Raw genomic sequence first — 20,039 nt, forward strand, 5'->3', positions numbered from 1 at the left:
AGCGACGTGACCAAAGACTAACAATGTGACTGGCATAAAAATCGCCTTTCCTATTGCAAAATGAGTCATATTTGACAATGACTGTAACTTTCTAAATATTCTAAATACTTAATATTTGATTTACGAATATTTTTACTCCCACACACTGACTATGATTAACACACACACACTGACAACCTTTGAATAAAATGTCTTTGAAGCTCACCCTTAAATGTAATATTACTGTAAGCATGAATTTTATAGACAGAAAGAAAGAAAGAAGGAAGAGAAACTATCTATGACGGATAATATTGACCTACTGTATACTTCTATGATAGTACACACTACACCTTAGAACTCTACAATAAATAAATGGATACATATTGGATATACAGTAAATCTACATATTTGTATCATGAAATATTAAAGTAAGTTTAAAAACAAATGTATTTGCATTGAGAGTTCAGTAACTTGGAAGTTATTCACAATGCAGTTCAGTTGAATTAATAATTTATATATATATTATAATATTATATATTTTATCCTACATAATATCCCCATATTGTCTAATTTTACACAGATCCTGAGTCATTATCCAAGTTAAGGTCTCAAGTGTCAACTTAACAACTCAGTGAGACCTCTGCAACAGGCCCCATTAGCTCCAGTAAACTCTGATGCCAGAGTTGATGCAACAAACTCTCCCATTACTGTGAATACTTGATCTTTAAGTGGTTTATCTCTGTAGATCTGAGTCATCTGCTGAGCTTCCTCTAACCTTTAACAGATGTTCAGCAACTTTCCAACAGCCCACAAACCTGAGTCAGTGCATCCTACAGTACACCTGCCTCATTAAAACCCAGCAATACTTTTTAATACTGTGAGGACACAAACTCAGTAATGTGTACTTTCACACACCCAGGGACTAATTAAAACATATTTATAAACTGACTCATTCTGGGTCTCAAACTCATAAAGTGTGCTCCCTCAGTTTATGAACCACTTAAAACCTGCCAGTATTTTTAAGGTCCCAGACTGTAGTTTCAGTAAATATCAAACTTGACAACAAGGGTTGAGATGGTCCATGACTTTAAAAATTAAATCACTAGAATATTTGAATCAGTCATCCCCTCTGAATTATGACATATACAAATATACCAGACACATATTTTTCTCTTCTTTTTAAAGAGATGTTATTAAACGTATGGGGACTGAAAGGGAGACTGAGAGAGACAGGACAAAAAGAGAGTGAGGCTGAATGAAGAAAGTCGACACAGCAGGTGATTCATTAATCTCTCAAATTATCTTGGTTATTGTTACATAACAATAGACAGAGACAATCCTCGATCTTGCAGTAAAACTTGTCAGTGAACCCAGTGTGACCCTGGAGCAGATATTCCTCTACTTCTATATGAATCCCGCAGTCACTGTAAAACACTCCATTTGGTCTACACCCATTTGCCTTCGGGGCCACATTAATGATAATTACGAGGCTCTCAGCATGCTAGTTAATATTCCCCCATATAATCCATGTCATCGCGACAAAAAGCAAAGGTAGAATATGTTTAGCAGATGATAAAAGTAGAGGAAAACCAAAGAAGTAAGGCCGATATGGACTCCCAAAAACTCACGCACAATGGGATACTATTTAAAATTCATGTTACTGCGATAGCTGAATCAAATCAATGACTGCTTAAAAAACAACAAAAAAAAAACATAACAATTTCCATTCTTATCTCCCCAAAACATGGCGACTTGCCTCACACACACAGAAACTAACACACACACACACACACACACTCAAAAATGAAGAGAAAGGGAGGAAGGAGGGAGAAGAAGAATGAAAGACAGAGAAAGAAAGAGAGGGGGTGGGGGTGGGGATAACAGCTTCAATAAATCATCCGGGCCAGTCGCCGCTCCCCGGGGATGTGGGATGGATTAAATTAAGCACTCCCTCTATCCGTGTGTCTATCCATCTCTCTCTCTCTCTCTCTTTCTCTCTCTCTCTCTCTCACTGTGCCGTATAAATGCCAACAGCTGATCGCGAGACGGCACACTCACGGGAACACCTCGCGGAAACTGCAGAAAGAAAGAGACCGAGGGGAGAGAGAGAGAAGAGAGAGGGATACAGAAAGAGAAAGAGGGGATGCTGTTGATCCATTCGGCCGCAGGGAGTCTTATTGTGATTTTTTACCGACCTGAGTAAGTCGTCTTTAACGGGAATTAAGGACTACTTCTGCGTCAAAGAGGGAAGGACGAGGTGTCCGACTTTTTTTTTTTTTTTTTTTGAAAAAGCTTCCAAAATCGTCCTTCAGCTTTCCCCCCCCTCTAATTTCCTTGGCATCCCTTCCTCCTCCTCCTCCTCCTCCTCCATCTCTTCTTCCTCTTCTTTAAAGAGGCTCGGGAGTCGCCGCGCGCGCTGCAGGGTGCCTTCCACCGCCTCTTATTTTGTTTTTTATTTTTTGACTGCTCACGAGCCTCTGCCCGCGAGCACAGAGACCCCGAGGCACCCCCCCGGAGGGAGCTGTCCGGTGCTGAAGTTGCATCTCTCACCTTCCTCTGCACGAGGACTAAAAGCGGGGAGACAGAAGACAGTCAGACTGAAACAGAAAAGAAATCGTAAAAAAATAAAGGTGGTCAACTATTTTACCGGATCAATTCACAGCTCGCGCTTCGTCCAAAATCTCAAGACAATCTTCCTCCGGTTCGCCTGTCTTGTTGGTGTGTAACGGGCGAATCACCACGCTGGCCAGGCCGACGGCGATCGGCTGTGCTTGTGAGTGTGTGTCGTTGTGTTCGTGACAGTGTGTGTCGGTGTCGCACCACCATGCCAAGGTCTTTCCTGGTGAAAAAGGTGAAACTGGATGATTTCTCCACCGGGGCGGATCTGGAGAACGTCTACCGGCACAGGACAGACCTCAGCCTGCGGCTCCATGACAAAGGTAGGTCAGGCTGCCTCCACAGCGAGCATTAACAGGTGTCTCAAAAACAAGTCGCTCTGACAGAGGAGGAGGATGACAGGCAGGGAGTCTGACAAAGCTGTTTCCATAATAAGGCTATATGTGACTAAGAGGTGGATTTACCTGTTGTGTCCTGGAGGGATTCCCTGATACATCGGTGCAGCCCTGCAACTCTTAACAAAATATAACTATCAAATTCACACAGGCACTTGTTCTTATTATAATATCATCTAATATTTCCATACTTAATCCAGTGTCTCTCTAGCCTTTCCATTTGAAATTTATCACGGGGTTTTTGGCTACCTGTAGGGTGATGTGGGTGTATGCTGTAATCATTGATTACAGAACAAATGCAGACAGCACAGAGTTATCACATAGTTATTACCTTCCTGATGGGTAATAAAAGCTTCAAAGCCTTGCACTAAGCAGCCCATCGCAAAATAATTAATTCTACATGGCTTCAAAGAGTTATTAGTGTAGCCTGTGAGAGCTACATGCACTTCAGAGGACTGCAAGAGCTCAGAGGAACACACTGATGAGATGGACACAGTAAAACACTGAAGAACTGCCAATCTCAATAACCACTACACTATACCAGCTACAGGGACTATAGCAGCTACATCAGGCTTGATTTTAAGTGTTTGGTTGGTTGTAGGAGTAGAGTTGCCACTGGAGCAGAAAGGTCACTTGAGAAATCAACGTAATCCAGCGCGTCCCATGTTTCATCGATTTTGGCTCATAGTCAGCAGGGACTTTTCCTCCTATGCAGGTAAAGTAAGGTTAAAAGAGATGAAGACATGACAGTGGTTATTAATATCTGGTCCACTTGCACTTGGTTTTGTGGAATTAGCAAAGGCAAAGCTCAGTATAAATGTTGTCTTTATCTGGACGTGCTACTGCAAGCTCAGTGTGATGCTTATGAAGTTTAAGATGTTGAATGAAACATTCCTTGTATCCTTTAGGTTAAATGTAAATGTTTTATACAGAAAATAATCTGACAAAACATTGTGACAATTAATATTTCATAATAGTTTATATTGTTTAATACTCCACCTTCAGGTGTTGCACAAATAAGCAGTGGTTTAGTAATGTAACAATGCTGCGGTCCAGTGTTTTCCAGATTTGTTTTTCTTGATTTGATATAAAATCAGCCCCATCACAGGCTCATATTCTGCATTCTGCATGGTGGGTTTGTCTGTGCCCCATGTCCAGGTATGCCTGTCTCATTTTTTCAGTGTTGGCAGATTTGTGCACGATGATATCTCGCCTAGACTGAAGAGTATTTTTTTTTAATAAATGCATAACTCTTTGTTTGCCTACAATAGCTGCCACAGGCCTGCACTGTCACAATATCACAAAAACACAAAAGTGGATGAGAATTGACATTCATGATTACTCTTATCCCACTTTACAGTCACAAATGAACTGTTGAATATAACTTAATGGTAACAGATTCTGAAAGTCACATTTCTAAATTAAATATGTTGGGCTGTCTTGGTGTAATTGTTGAATATGAATACTACTTATTATTGTATTTTTTAATATTATTTTTAGATTTACTTTAGCAACTATCCTCAGGACAGTGTGATTCATTGTTTTGTGCTGCCCTGTGCTGAAGCTGTGAACTTCCTCACACCTTGTAACTGTGTGCGTCACATTTCAGCCTACACCAAAAACCACAGATACCTTTGCCATGTAAATGAAGCCACTGCATTGCTTCCACCCCAATGTCACTGACATGTTGTTGCACATCAACATGTGTATTCTGTGCGTGGTCTTGCCTGCGTTTCTCTGCTCGCAAGGCAAAAAAGCTGTCAGTGGTGTATTTATAATGTCGAGGTTAACAAGCCTCTGCTCGGCTTGACACGCGATCTGCCGCCTCAGCAGTACCGTGCAACACTGCCTGTTCTAGCCACTTTTTGTCTCTATCCCTAATATCTGATGGCAACAGCTTAATGTGACTTCTACATACACTACAGCACAGGCTCTACTCACAACAGGAACAACTCGCTGTTTGAATGAACCAGATTTTGAAATAATTAACCCGTGTTTTCCGTGCGTTGCATGTGATGGGACTGTGTATTCAGGTGGGACTCCAATAGCAGATACAGTATGTAGTAGCTATTATCGTATGCAGACAGATATATGATATCACATACTGTAGAGCTTGTTGCTTCTGCAACTTACTCAAAAACCGGATGAATAATAACAACATGAATTTCTTAAAGGAGAAAAAAGTAAAGTACAACATTTTTTCCAAGGATGCACATCCAGAATACATTATGTAGCATATATTGATGATGCATATGATGAACCACATCTGTCTGTCATTTCTTAGGTCTAGTTGATTACAACACATTTTCCTTTACATCATGAACATATTTAACTGACACATACTTAAAAATATGTGTCAGTATCTGTATCTGTGGATAGTATGTTGTTTTTTTGGTTGGCTAAATGTATATGTAACGTCCTAACAAGTTAAATGATGGGTAGGCATTGGGTATGTATTAGGTGTATATGTTTAATAAAGAATAAAGGAGGAAAAATAGCCTATGTTGCTACTATTATGTACAGTGTCACAGGTTGTGTTCATGGATTTCTGTGTTGAGGGACAGTTTAGTCTGCATTTACGGCATTTAAACCAAACCTATGCTGTCACACTAATAATAGATTCAAAGACAGTAAGCCACAAAAACTGTCTGATGTGTGTATGCATGTGTGTGTTTAACAAAATATGTTGTATGATCAACAAACACAAACAAACACAGCAAACAGTAAATTAGCAGAAAACAACATGTGTGTAATGACACACATGTAGCTCCACACATGATTAGAGTGAGTGAACCAAATCTAAAGGTATTTTATAATGTGTGTGCTGATAAATATGCTAGATAGTATGTATTAATGTACTGTATGTAATAATGCATTTCTATATTTAGCCAATTACAAAGACATTTTCACATATTTATGATGCCCATGAAAAAACATACGTCAAAGTGAAAAGTATTTGCATTTTTTCAGATATATCAACAGGGAGTAGTAGCATCATCCAACCTGCTCATGTATATCTATACTGTTTTACAGTTTCAGTCGCTGTATTTTGCCTAAAAGGCTTGCCGTGCAAGTCTTCCCAGATTGAGCCTGTACAGCAGCCTTGCTGTCACTGTGCCAGCGACCTGCACCGCACTGGATCTGTCCCTGGTGCTGATGCTCATTTTCACTCCCTAAATCAGCTTTCTCAAGTTCAGGGTCAGCCTGTGTGCATTTATCTTTCACAGAGGAATTGTTTTAACTGCAACCTTTGAGACTGGGAGAAATTATATTGCTGAATTATCTCTGGACTAATAACTGTAGGATTTTTTTGCGCACTCTACTACTCGCCACAGGTTTGAAGGGAGAGAGACAGATGTTCTGTGTTACAATATGCCAATTCAGACTTTCACATATGTTCAAAGTAGTTACAGTTGCTGCTGCTATACTGACGGTGAGTTACCATTTATGCAGGGTAAAAGCAGGAAATGGGACCACAGTTGCTGCAGTATTACTACAGGGCAGATACATACTGAAGGACTGTGACTAACACTGTATTCTGTGTACTTTTACATCTGACAGGTGGCAGCTTATTAAAGTTTTTATCAGTACATAGGACCATAACACTCTGTGCCTCTTAAAAACTACATGTAAAATTGCTGACCTAGGATCAGATTTGACTGGAACCTTCTGTTTCACCCATGGTGTTGCCATCTTTGGTTTTCTGCTCTTTCAGTTTAAATGAAAAATGCATCTGGTTTCTCAACACATACAGAACCATGCCGCCTGTTATGTCAGCATTTGTGTCCAACCATGGTGAACGGCTTAATGGTGTTCCCACATCCAACATACAGTAACATGTTAGAAACAAGTTACTGGTTGAATGAACCAGCTGTATGTTTTGTATCATAATAAATGCACTCAAGTGGCATGCGGAAGCAGAAAAAACACCATACAGCTGTACAAGGCGAGTTGTACATCACTAATGGTGTAATACAGTTGTCTGCATCACTGAGTAAGCACTTCCACCAATTCAGAATGCTGGTCAGTACACGGAATCTTTGCATTACAGTCGCTGTGAAGAAAGATAAGCTTGGGAAGAGAAGAGGACAATCTGATTTCACTCTGCTCTTCTCCTCTAATGGCGTTAATCCAAACTTTCTCCCCTGTTGTCTCCCTGTTAGACAGACATGTGCAGTAGCAAATGTCTATCACATTTCCTACTTTTGTATGAACCGTGGGTCTCTGTTGTGATAGGGGATAACTTTTGCTTCTGTGCCCGTCTGTGCCACTTAAGATAGTTGTATTACAGCAAATTAGCATTTTTTGCTGCCTATCAAGTTATGTCATGGCTCTGAATCTGTATATCTCTGATTCCCATGCCAGGGTTCAGAGTAAACCCATTTTTATTATGACTTCCACCTCAGTGTTCTACAACCTAACACTGTTTTCTTTTTTCCATGTCAGCTGGTTACATCAGTGACTACATCAGCCCTGTTGTGTACGATGGTGAGAGTGACAGTGGGATTAAGGTGCCCTCCCCCGACCCCCTCTACGATGGTATCCACAGTGACTATGGGGCCCCTGACTCTGAGTCCCCTGACAGTCCTGGCTCAGAAATCACTGACGGTTACATCAATGGAGATGCTGCAGTGAGTGAGGGTTACACAGTCGATGCCTTCTTCATCACCGATGGCCGCTCGAGGAGAAAAGCTATTAGCAGCCCCAGGACCATCCAGAGGCACACCTGCAATGAGTGCGGCAAAACCTACGCCACGTCTTCCAACCTGAGCCGGCACAAACAGACACACCGCTCGCTGGACAGCAAGCTGGCAAAGAAATGTCCGACCTGCGGGAAGGTGTACGTGTCCATGCCCGCCATGGCCATGCACCTGCTCACTCACGACCTCAAGCACAAGTGCGATGTGTGTGGGAAAGCGTTCAGTCGACCTTGGCTTTTACAGGGCCACATGCGCTCTCACACGGGTGAGAAGCCGTTCGGATGCGCCCACTGCGGGAAGGCCTTCGCAGACCGCTCGAACCTGCGCGCTCACATGCAGACCCACTCGGCCTTCAAACACTTCAAGTGTAAACGCTGCAACAAGACCTTCGCGCTCAAGAGTTACCTGAACAAGCACTATGAGTCTGCCTGCTTCAAAGGCCCCTTCTCTCCTCTAGGCCCCCTAGATGCATGACCCCTTGCATAGATAAAACAACAGACAAAACTGCAGACATAAATTACCATTATCCTTACAGATTGAACTGCAGACACAAACAATCTATTTTTGGTCAGAATACGACCTTGCTTTCCCTACTCCCCCTCTCTCACTTTCCCCCCACCTTGCTTTCCCTTGGAGCCTATTCATGATGATGAAGATGATAGCACAATTTTTCTCCTTGAGATTTGCCCACTTAAGGATTTAACTGATCTACGCATGCACTTCCTCAAAAACTGTTCACCTCCTCTTCCTCTGTCTGTTCTTGATAGAGACAATAATACTAACACAGCTTCCTTCTGGCATCTAGATACAGTGTGGCACCATATATTTTGGGACACTGATGGTGATGAGGACGACGACAAAGACAATAGTAATCCTATAGCTACTGGGTTCCTCCCTGCACTGATTCGCAGAAAAAGAGTTTTTCCTTCTCATTTTGTTTTTTGGGGGAAAAATAGTAATAATAATAGTAATAATAATGATAATAATAATGTTCTGCTGCACCAAGTGACCATATTCTCTCCACTACTGAGGTAAAGATGCTATTTATTTATTTATTTATTTACGTAATTATTTATTTGCATTTTTCCTTTATTTATTGTATGTTTATACTTGATTTGATAACAATGAAGTGATACTGTTAACTTATTTGTTGCACTTTAATTTATGTATATGTATGTAGGATATTTGCCAACCTCTTTCTATCACTACAGGCCAAAGCATATGTCACTTTTTTGAGTACGATTTTTTCCTATTATGTTGTTTACCTTTTTTTCTTATTAACGTTATTGCATGCAAAAAAATAATGAAATCTATGCCAACATCATAAAAAGCTTATGATTTTGCCAAAATCCTATAGATAGAACCTGAGGGCAATATTTTTTCTCTTGGAGCCTCCGTAGACTCTTTAAAAGCAATAATCACCTAATGCATGGTATTTTATGATGAAGTTATGAAGTATTACCTACTACTGTATAGCAGTTTAAAAATCAGGTATGTTTTACTTCACCTATAGTCATAAACAGAAAAATACTAATATTACAGACATCAGGGAACATGCCAATGTAGTGTTAGAGTAACAAAAATAAAAGTCCTGTCTTTCCTCTCTTGTTATGCACTGCCTGCCTCTTAGTGAGTAGAACTAATGTAGGATGTAGGCTAGAGAGGCTGGGATCAGCTGCTTGCTGGGAGTGAGGCCTGTTGTAGGATAACAATAACCCTGACAAACCTGTGCTAGGCTAACTCTAGCATGAAATAAGCCTGCTAACAATAATCCGGAGAGGCCTAAGTTTGGCTCTAACACTGGATCATTAGCCATTCATGAGAGTTCAATAGTTTATTAAAGGTCCTGGGATGTTAAAATGGCACTTAAATATGGTGAAAACATCTTTCCTGTGTCATGCAGCCAATTAATGTAACGACAGGCCTTTAACAGACCTTTTTATAACCATAAGAGACCTATCTTATCTTTGATACAAACAAACAATAAAATAAGGTTAATACAGCAATCAGATGCACTAGTATATGCAGTTAGCATACATGATATTTGGCAACTCTCAGTTTACTATCAATAGAAAACCAAGTCAAAGGCTGGTGCATTGTTGAAATTGGACCGAGGTCGACTTTAAATTCAATGCATTATTCAACTACCCCTCCAGTGCTCTTCCAAACCATAAAGCGTGCATTCTTAAACCACAGGAAAAGCATGCACTTTAGCTAGATGGTCCGACTGCAGCAGTTACAGTCCAATAGATACATTAGACAGAGTCCTGATTATTCTGCAGTAGGCCCCATTTAACCTAACTGGGCCAACCATGAGCTAACTCTATGAGTGATATACAGACAGGTTAATTCTAATCAACCCCAACCTATAGATGGTTTAACCTTTGATCTAGGTGGCCAATACCAGTGTTGCTGAACCCAGTTCTCTGCAGCTCAGAAACCTTTTCTACAGATTCATGGAGCTTTCTGAGAGACAGACTGAGGACACACAGACCTGCACAAAAAATGAAGTGCTTGTTTATATACCATATATATTCATTGTAACCTTGCATAGACACACATGTGCACAAATGCATGGGTGCATGCCCACACATGCAAGCACACAGAGAGAATCTGTGTCTTCAGTCAAGCTTTCAACAACTGAAAAGAAATTAGTTTAATATTCAGATGTGAATCTCTGACAAAGGAAGTGTTGATAATTGCAGTGCTTCTTCAGGCATGAGATTACTCTATTAGAGATGGGGTTGGCTGATATCCAACACCATTTACGGTCATAGGGACAAAAGTAGAGTCTGCCAGTGATACATGGACCCATAACCTAATTTCATTCACATCTCAGAAATAAAGTTATAGGACCTGTTTGACATCAAAGGCTGTCAAAGACAGTTAGATCTGACAATGTTCTGAAGTCAAAAAGTCAACATTGTGTAATAAAAGTCTTGTGTTGCAGGAGACAATACAATGTTTAAGTCTTTTATGAAGAAGCTTTTTTTTTTTGAAAAATGTAGCTCACAAGTCAATAAGAAAGAGGAAATTTTTTGTTGTGAGTGGAGCAATCAGTATGTGAGTCAGCAAATTGCAGGTCTTTTCTCTCTCCCTGATGTGTGAACTAGATTTTAGCTGCAATTATCTGAATTGTATCAGACGATTAGTCATAGAGCTCCAGCTTGTTAAGGCTTACATTTTTTTCTTTGTCTTTTTATCTGTGATTTTTAAGTCTTGGCCAAAATACTCACAACAACCATACGTACAAAGTTGGTAAATGTTTTTAATTAGGTGCTTAAATACAAGGACTACACAAATACAAATTAAAAGCACAAGTATGGCAAAGAGACCATATATGCAAAGAAAACAAAAGCATTACCATCATATTTCTTAATACATCTCGGAGACAGCGATCCCTGGTAGAGCTATAATATCCTGTTATTTTGATCACCGACTCTTATTCTTATATCTTATTTCTCATTTCCATCTGAATGAGAACAAAAACAGTATTAACACAATTTCTACTGTAGCAACTGATCACAATGTGATGGGTACAAAGTTGCTAAACAAACCAGTGAGAGTATCTCTGCCTGCGATGTCTCCATTTGTTGTTTATGTAACACGAATTGTATTATTGTGTATTAAAACAACTTTGCACTGAAGTCTAAAGGTCTTATGGGTATTTGGCTGAAGTTGCTGTTGGGTGGCTGTTTACTGGTTTTGAGGCAGAAAAGCTGAGTGTGTGCGTCTGTGTGTCTGTCTCTGGGTAAGCTCCAGGTCTGTTCTCTTTAAGCACTTCCATTCTAGTCATCTCCACCTTAAAGAAAGTAGCACAATGAAACTAACTAGAATTCAGGTAGAGAAGAATTAAAAACCTTGTACTAGCTTGACCTCTCTTCTTTTTTTGTATTTCCAAGTTAAAGAATGATGATAACCTAAATAATCATTTATTGCAAGAGGGTTTGTAAAGAATCCTTTGGATTGAGACATTTTTACTGCTGTATAGTGATATCTGACACACCTTATCTCAGGAGGTTTAGCTCTCTACTGCAGAGAGAGGATCTCCTGGGTTTTTTTTTTAGCCAGAATTCAGACAATGTAAGCACAATGAACACAAAGCATTTTGTGGCACTTCATAATAAAGAATAATCTTAACCAACCAAGGAAGTTTGTAGTGGTTTTGTTTCTTGTCTTGTTTTAAGATTTAATAAAGTCTTCTGTCAGTCATAATGAATACACACAACATAGAAAATAGGACAGGACTGTAGCTGCAATGCTGCACTTGAGTGGTGAGTTATAAAGGTTTTTTCATTCCTTTTAAACTCATTTGACCACTATAATTCATCTTCTATGTAAGTAGCTTTTAAAGCAATTCATGCTAATTAAGTAAGTCAGAAGAGTGTTGAGTTCATTTACATAGAATAACACTCGACTCTGGACTCTACAGCACCTACTTTGTATTAGCTCTGTCAATATTGTATGTTTAAAGAGGGACTGGGCTAACACTGGTGCACAGTGTGCTCATTAGCACTCTTTAGGCTGGAAGCTATCTACCAGTAATGGGCTGCCTGGATGGCAGCAGTTTGTTAATTCCATATTTGGACAGTTAGCAGTGGTTAAGTAGGGTATCACTTAAAGGCACTGAAAAGAAAGTATTTCTCTATAATATTAATTATGGAACAATCAAAGTTAAAGTTTAGAAAAAATATCCTATTATTTATTAACTTAAAGGTCCAGTGTGTAGGATTTAGTGGCATCTAGCGTTGAAATTGCAGTTTGCAACCATTTGAATACCACTCGCCTCACCCTCCCGTTCCAAGTGTGTAGGAGAAACTACGGTGGCTGCGAAACTCGCGAAAAACGAAAACGTAGCGAAAGGCCCTATCTAGAGCCAGTGATTGGTCTGTCCATTCTGGGCTACTGTAGAAACATGGCGGTGCAACATGGCAACCTCTGTGGAAGGGGACCTGCTCCCTCTGTAGATAAAAACAGCTTATCCTAAGTTAATGAAAACACAACGATTCTTATTTTCAGGCGATTATACACTAATGAAAACATACTTATGAATATTATATTCTATTTCTGCCAGTAGCTCCTCCTAAATGTTACACACTGGACCTTTAAAACTGATCAGATTTAATTAACAGTGGACTGGTAACATTAGAAAACAAGCCATCAACTGTCATCAGATTTTGATCCAAAAGTCCTGATTGGTGCTCAGAAGTATGTGACATCACCTTTTTCCAACTGAGAACTACGCATATCAAATCAGTGGGAAGAGCACTTTGGCAGTAAAGTGCATGTTCTTTTAGGACCACATCACTCACAATAAGAAGATGATTGGAAAATAGGTTTTCAGGGCCAACAATTACCTAGCCAACAGTTAGCAGCTACACACACACACACACACACACACACACACACACACACACACACACACACACACACGCAGTGATGGACAGAGCACTATTGGAAAAGCTTTTTCTTCATTTTTGTAATTTGCGACGGCACAAAAAAAGTTTCACTGAATTTTTAAGGGCTTTCTCTTTGCAAAAGTTGTCAAGTGTGAAGAACTGCAGGAACATAATGCAATACTACTGTTAAAGAAAGATGGAAACTGAAATAAACAGGAGGAGAGCTGAAATTTAACACTTGCTGGATTTAAATGTTTTACCTCAGTAACAGCAACAAAGAAATGAAAAGGGCCTGATGGTGTTTCTGTGTGCTGGCAGTGAGTCACATTGTTGTTGTGATCCAGGGCGTACAGAACAGTACCGCAGGTGCTCTATGGGGCTGCAGTCATGTGGGCTTCTGGTGACATTGCAGACATGGGACACTGACCAACTAACCTTTATCTTGCAGTGACTTTGAATGAAAGGTGACCTGGTTAGGCATCGTTTCAGCTGGACCTCACCTCACGGTAACAACTTTTCATGTGATGGGCAATTTGGAGAGCCGCACTGCAGAAGCTTTATTGCTAGTTGTAAGAAGAAGTAGTGGTGTGAGGACTGATCCTTATCATTAAAGACTCAAGGAACAAAAAAAATATTGCTATTTATTGAACTTAAGACAATTTGACAACTTTCTGTAAAAGTACACCACCTATAACTAATGTTGTATGTTTCCTTTTTCCCCTTTCTTTTTATTTTGTCATCATCAGACCAACCTTTAGTGATGTAATTCACATTTAGTATATTATTCTGAAATTAGTTTGTATCATCACCTGTTACATCATATCATGCAGTGGGTAGCCCATCCTCTAGTGGAGGTACCGTCCAACCTTTCTGTCAGCTCCCAGTGAGCACACAGTCAAAATCTATTGTTGCTCTGCCAACACTTGTGGTATCCAAGGCAATAAACTATCTACAGTATCTATAGTAGTAAACTATCTGAACCGCCTCAACAAAGACACAATGCAGCACTCTGCAGCTTTATGAAGTACAGTATATTTCCCAACCCTAACCAGAAAATAAGCTTCACAGCAGTTGCAAAAAGACAGAAAAGTGACTGCCCACGCCTGTGAATCACCTTCATCTCCCTCTCTCCTGTCTTCAAACTTCTCATCTTTCTCTTTTCTCTCATCTTTTTTTTTACCTCTGTTCCCTCTCCTCACATCTGGTTTTCTCTCCTCTTCTCTCCTCTCTCTTCTCTTCTTCCATCCCTCACTCTCCTGCTTGCTTCTTCCTCCCCTCTCTCTTCCTCCCTCCTGCGTGCTCTTCTCCACCCCTCTTCCTCCAACCACCTCTTCTTTCTCTCTCCTGCCAAGTCAAACCAGGCCATCAGGCCTTTGAGGACCTGAAAGTCATTTAACTCCTGGTAGATAATAAGTCTTAGAATATAGCTCCTCTCAGATAATAAGCTTTATCACTTGATTGCTCTGCACGCTCCCTACTGTCTTTAGATTCATGTCCAGAGACCTACTCAAGCGAATCACACTATTTCCTTCCTGGCAAGTCAAATTAACACTGTGTGTGTGTGTGTGTGTGTGTGTGTGTGTGTATTACAGGGAACGAGGAATTGCTGAGGGTGCAAAATAAAATCAAAACAGCAAAGGTTAGTTTCCAATAGTGATTGTGTCTGGTGAAAATAGTTCAACAGTTAACGTTTAATTGTCCACAATTGTGACATTAACCTCTTTGCTTAGCCTCATGCTGACTTAAATTTTGATCATCTTTGATAGTCCTGCAGACGACTCTGTCCTTTCCAGCTCTTTTACTTTCACTTTGACCTCCTTTCTCCTCTGCTCCACCTGTCCCCCTCATCCTCTTCTTATAGCTCCTCTGTTCTCCTCTCACCACTGTACTCCTATCTCGACTAAAACCACTGCATTATTAGCATTTTACTTAAAGTACTGTCATTAGCCAGTACCTGTTTGATACACACTGCAATTAAATGATGAAGTAGACAAGAAATAAAATAAGGAAACTTCAAAGGGAAGCACTTAAATATCAATATCTCTATATCAAAAACAAGAGTAACACAGTGAGATTTTAAACCTCTTAAGGTGAATTTAAATTAAAGAATTTGGCAACTCTGAGGTGATCTGGCTGATCGTAAAAGTAATTAATTAGCTGAGTTTGTTTCAGAGAAAACCTGGACAGCCTTCATTTTTGACACTTGTCTGCAAATTGACCAGAAAAGATTCAGATGATGATCTCAAGACAGCAGGAATGAGATGCAACTACTGTACGCATGCTGCAGTAAGTCAAATCTTGTTTTGGAGGTTTTGCTGACTCATGCAGGTGCATAGAGAATTGTAGTGAGATGTAATTGAGACACACTTACAGTATGAATATCTTTATGACAAAAATAATCAAATTTTCTAAATCCTCCTGAGTTAAAGAAAGCGCAACGCTGCAACTTAACCAGTTCATTTAGGCTAAGTTGTCCCCAGTGACACCAAGTTTCACATTAGGTGTCAGAGGGCCAATATGTTTAACAATGAGTGCTAATGATGTCATGGCTAATAATGATGACCTCAGATTTGTCTGTGATCAGCTGTGGATAATGTTTTGCAGGTTGAGAAAGCAGAAATTTAATGAGCACATCACTCATCCTCTCTCTCTTTCCTCCTATTCCCTCTTCTCTCGTTGTGTCTCCTCTCATTCATGTCACTCCCCCTCCACCTAACCTCTGTAATATTAGGCAGAGGAGTAATAAGTCCGGCTTCTGTGATGTCATATGTCAAAGCAGGCATCATTATGTGCTTTATGAACCAAGTCATGCCATGCTGTGCTGGGACAGCACATATCAATTTATACATTGCTTTAAAACTGAAATTAGATTGATCTGCTCTGTAAATCACTTGTCCTGTATTTCCCTTGAGAAAAAAAATCAGAAACCAAAAGGAAGAAATTTATATTTTATATTTTTTGGTTTCATGATGGTGCCACCTAGTTTTGCATAATTCAGCGGAATATTGTTGATGTTGATGCAGTAACGTCAGTGTTCTATCACAGGCAGAGCAGACAGTCACACTCAGTAAAGCCGCGTTTCCACCACACACTTTCGGTATAGTACCCTTGAAACCCGTATCTAACCCGTACCTACATGTACCTAAACCCTAGATCTGTTTTGCATTTCCACCGCAGACAGAACTCTTAAATGTAGGCGGGGTTGTAACATCAGTTTGCAGGCTAGATAGTTAATTAGCTGCAGCGCATTAAATAACATGTAAACATACCTGCAAATGTCACTTCAGTCCGGGTACATGCTGGTGTGGTCCTCACTCTTAAATACCACTAACAACATGCTGTCTGCCCGTGACATGAAGGCTATAGCACAAGTTTACTTTGTCTTTTGTTCCCTAGGTGTAAACACTTGCCTGCCAGCTGCTGTCCATCAAACACAGACACCGACTGGCCCCTCCAGCCGGCTGAGATTTCTGATATTTTCCCCAAAGACCTTTTTTCTTCATTTTAATAATCAAAAACTGTGAACAGTACATCTAAAAAACACATTAATTTGGACCACAAAAAAGGATGATTAAATTTCAGTTGGACTTTAAATAATTAAGGAGGTATAAAATAAGTTTCGATTTGATCTTTATCAAACCAACACATTCGTCTACAAAAATATTTTTACATTACAGTGTTACTGTAAATACAGTAAATTTAATTTCCTTAATGTGATATATTAGTATTTTAAATAAAAGTGGCTAAAGCAGCAAATGATAACGTGAAAACAATGTGAAAGGGGCCGCTGAATCTAATTATCACCATAATCTGCAGATCCTCTCAGCTTTATAGTGAGTTTCAGCTAATTGTTAGCTGTCCAGCCCACAACTTCACTGTTTTGGTTCACTCTCACCACTCTCCTTTTCCGGCCGCACCAGGCAGAAAAAGCTCTAAAAACCAAAAGGTACACTACCTGCTTAGCATCAAGCAGTGGACAGACAAAGTTAGCGACTAGCTGGTGAACATAATGGAGCATTTAGCAGCTAAAGAGCCAGATATTTCAAAAACAGAGATACAAGAGAGTAAATATTGGGCTTAGATGTAAGGGGTGAACACAAACATGACTCCAAATGACTGATAATGATGCATAACTGCTGGGTGTGTAAATAAGCAATTGTCTGCTCACAAGTTCGCCATATCAACTTAAAACGTGATGATATGTCAGTGTTGTGTTCACAACTTGTTTCCCCCAAGTAGCAAAACTATTCAATTGTTTCAGTTTTTAAAGGTGCTATTGATAACATTGATAACATCCAGCCCTTTCCATTCCATTGGTTGCCAGTTCGTTGCACAACCCGCATATTTCATGGTCGAGTGGAGTGAGACTCAGACTCAGTCATATCAAGTGATGAATCTTTCGTGATAGAGTAATGAATTCATTTTGCAACATATACATACATTAGTTATAGATGTAGGTCATTTTGTGCATGGGTGTCATGTAACGTTATCTATGGTAATCTTAGGATATGACTAGCTAGCTTTAGGTAACCCTTTTCCCCCCATCATTTAATAATTATAGAGACCCTATGTTGCAACACTTGCCGTAAAATGACATTTCAATCATACACTATAAGACATTAGGTAAATATTTACATTTTGATACAATCAAAGAGTACAGTACATTGTAGGGATGCTATTAAAAACCCACAGCGCTCCACATTAGACAGCTACAGTAAAAGTTGATGTTAGCTAGCGTTAGTGTTAGCATAGTGTTGACCTACCTAACATTAGTCGAAGTGTATTCTTGCTGAAAACAAATCTCATAGCGGATTATAAAAAACAGCTGAGCGCCACACAGCAACAATGGATACCAGGAGAAAGGACGATTGTATGATCATGTCAGTATTTTCAGATTTTAGCCACAAGTACCTCAGCAAAGTGTCTCAACGTAGCTCCTCAGGGATTGATTATTACTGTTATTTTTCTAATTTTGACAATCTGACTGGTGACAACACGGTGGTGTTGGTTTAGGTTTTAAGGACTATGGCTGTCGGTAGTTGTTGTTTATATTGTTTAAATATGCAGAACTGTAATTTTATGGGTTATTGTTGTTCGGACGATTAAGCTGAGATAGCTAATATGTGCTAATGTCAGTGTCCGTTTTTTCCACACTAACTGGCAATTATACCACATGATACCAATGTCGTTATACTATTGGCTCACAAGCCTTGTTAGAAGCAGGTATGAAATGTCAGATATCTCACAAAACATTAATTTTGGACCCGTCAAACATTTTTAAATGATTAAAAATCATAATATTTTTTGTGATACTTTTATTCCGAACCTTTCTAAACGCTCTGTGGCTGTATTATTTTTTTTTTCTACATAAAAATGTTATCAATATAACCTTTAAGTAGACATGCGGTTTTCGTAAAACAAGAATATACCCACTTATCAATGTAAATACTATGGACAACAGGAGTTTTACAGTCTTCAGCACTTCAGCAGCACAGCTGTTCCTACTCATCTAATCAAACAGAATTTGATTTGATGTTTTGAATTGATGAATAAGATTTCCAATAAACAAACATTAATACAAATGTTTTGTATTTTTGTTCGAGCTTGAAGTTTTAGTAGTGATACAGGCAGCACAGATTCTTTCAAAAATCTCCCAGAGCTATAAAAAACAAATGGATGTCACACCAGCTTGGTACAATCCCATGTGGATAAATAAATTGTGTGTGCATCTACTGTACATATTAGACTTGTATCCATCTTTATCTGCTGTCAAACAGTGAATGGTAAAATATCTGTATCAGAGTAGCCACATCTTCAACTCCCACTCCAGACGTGAGAGCGAAGCAGCGTGAGGCAGGGCTGTGAATGTTCTCACCACATCCCAGGCTATTTGTAGAGATGGCAGCTGTCATAAGAAACATCAACAGGTTGAAGACAAGTGCTGTTCACAGCTCTGGTAGGTGGAAGTGTGGAATGAAGAAAGATGATGTTGAGCTAGTAGTTAAACACTAAGATTTCTCAGTAGTCTTTGTATCACAAGTGGCTTGCCTTCTCAATTAACAATTTATCATTGTGTAATTAATGAAATGTAAAGTTGCAAAACGCATTTGTCTGGTACAACTTGCTCAATATGCAATGTGCACATATGCATGTGCTACAAAAGATATTGACCTGTACAGTCACAAGATGGCAATTAGAGAACAATTAGGTTCTTTGTTCTTTCACTTTCTTTTTCTCATGTAACAGTCGCAAACAAATAACATTTGGCTTTTTCCAGACAGCTAACATTCTGTGCTGGTAGATTCACACATTTATTCCAGTAATACTTGTCAGAAAACAACAGTATTCATGCAGAAAAAAAAATAACCCAGGAGGAAATACCATAGTTGCTGCAAAGAAACCTAACAGCAAAACAATCCCTTCTTCTGGATAAGACACATTAAAAAGATGTCAAAGTTCTAAGCACTATGTTTCACCTTAAAAATAGCAGCCACATGCTTGTGTAGCAACAGGCCTTCTATAGCAGAGCTGTTAAACTGATTTCTACTCAATCAGTTACCAATGATGACAAGATGAAAGGCACTGCGACAAGATATACAGATGTGAATGAGAGCATGGGTAAGAATACCCTAATTGCATGTGCACGTGTGTACAAATGTGTGTATGCTATGTGCATGCATCCATGTCTGTTCATCATTGTTTGGCTAAAGGGGATATAGCTCACCTACAGCTGATGAGTCAATGTTTCGGCAAGAGGACATAACTGCTTCAAGGCCAGCCGCAGGGCCAGGAAATAGACCGAGTTGAAAAAAGCAAGACCACGTCATTTGTCCTACTATGTGAATCAAATGATTTTCTTATTCATTAAGCACAATGTGGTATTTTGGTGACAGTCATATAGATAAGACTAAGAGAAAAGACCCCCCCATAGACTAAAGGTCTGAATACAC

At 39.6% G+C, this 20,039-nt stretch overlaps 1 protein-coding gene across 1 annotated transcript; it reads left to right on the forward strand.

Moving 5' to 3' along the window:
• Positions 1 to 1,947: 1,947 nt before the first annotated feature.
• On the forward strand, positions 1,948 to 11,838 carry LOC122881304 (transcriptional repressor scratch 1-like). The gene is made up of 2 exons (XM_044207330.1): positions 1,948 to 2,918; positions 7,437 to 11,838. The coding sequence occupies exons 1-2, from the start codon at positions 2,804 to 2,806 to the stop codon at positions 8,162 to 8,164; spliced, it is 843 nt and encodes a 280-aa protein (XP_044063265.1). The 5' UTR covers positions 1,948 to 2,803; the 3' UTR covers positions 8,165 to 11,838.
• The last annotated feature ends 8,201 nt before the right edge of the window (positions 11,839 to 20,039 follow it).

The sequence above is a fragment of the Siniperca chuatsi genome, linkage group LG9 (assembly GCF_020085105.1).
Source record: "Siniperca chuatsi isolate FFG_IHB_CAS linkage group LG9, ASM2008510v1, whole genome shotgun sequence".
Classification (NCBI taxonomy): domain Eukaryota; kingdom Metazoa; phylum Chordata; class Actinopteri; order Centrarchiformes; family Sinipercidae; genus Siniperca; species Siniperca chuatsi.

Excerpts from the sequence above, each read along its gene's own strand:
- LOC122881304 (XM_044207330.1), top strand. The coding sequence starts at position 2,804 with ATGCCAAGGTCTTTCCTGGTGAAAAAGGTGAAACTGGATGATTTCTCC. Across the intron at positions 2,919-7,436 it reads CCTGCGGCTCCATGACAAAG|CTGGTTACATCAGTGACTAC; the intron begins GTAGGTCAGGCT and ends TTTCCATGTCAG.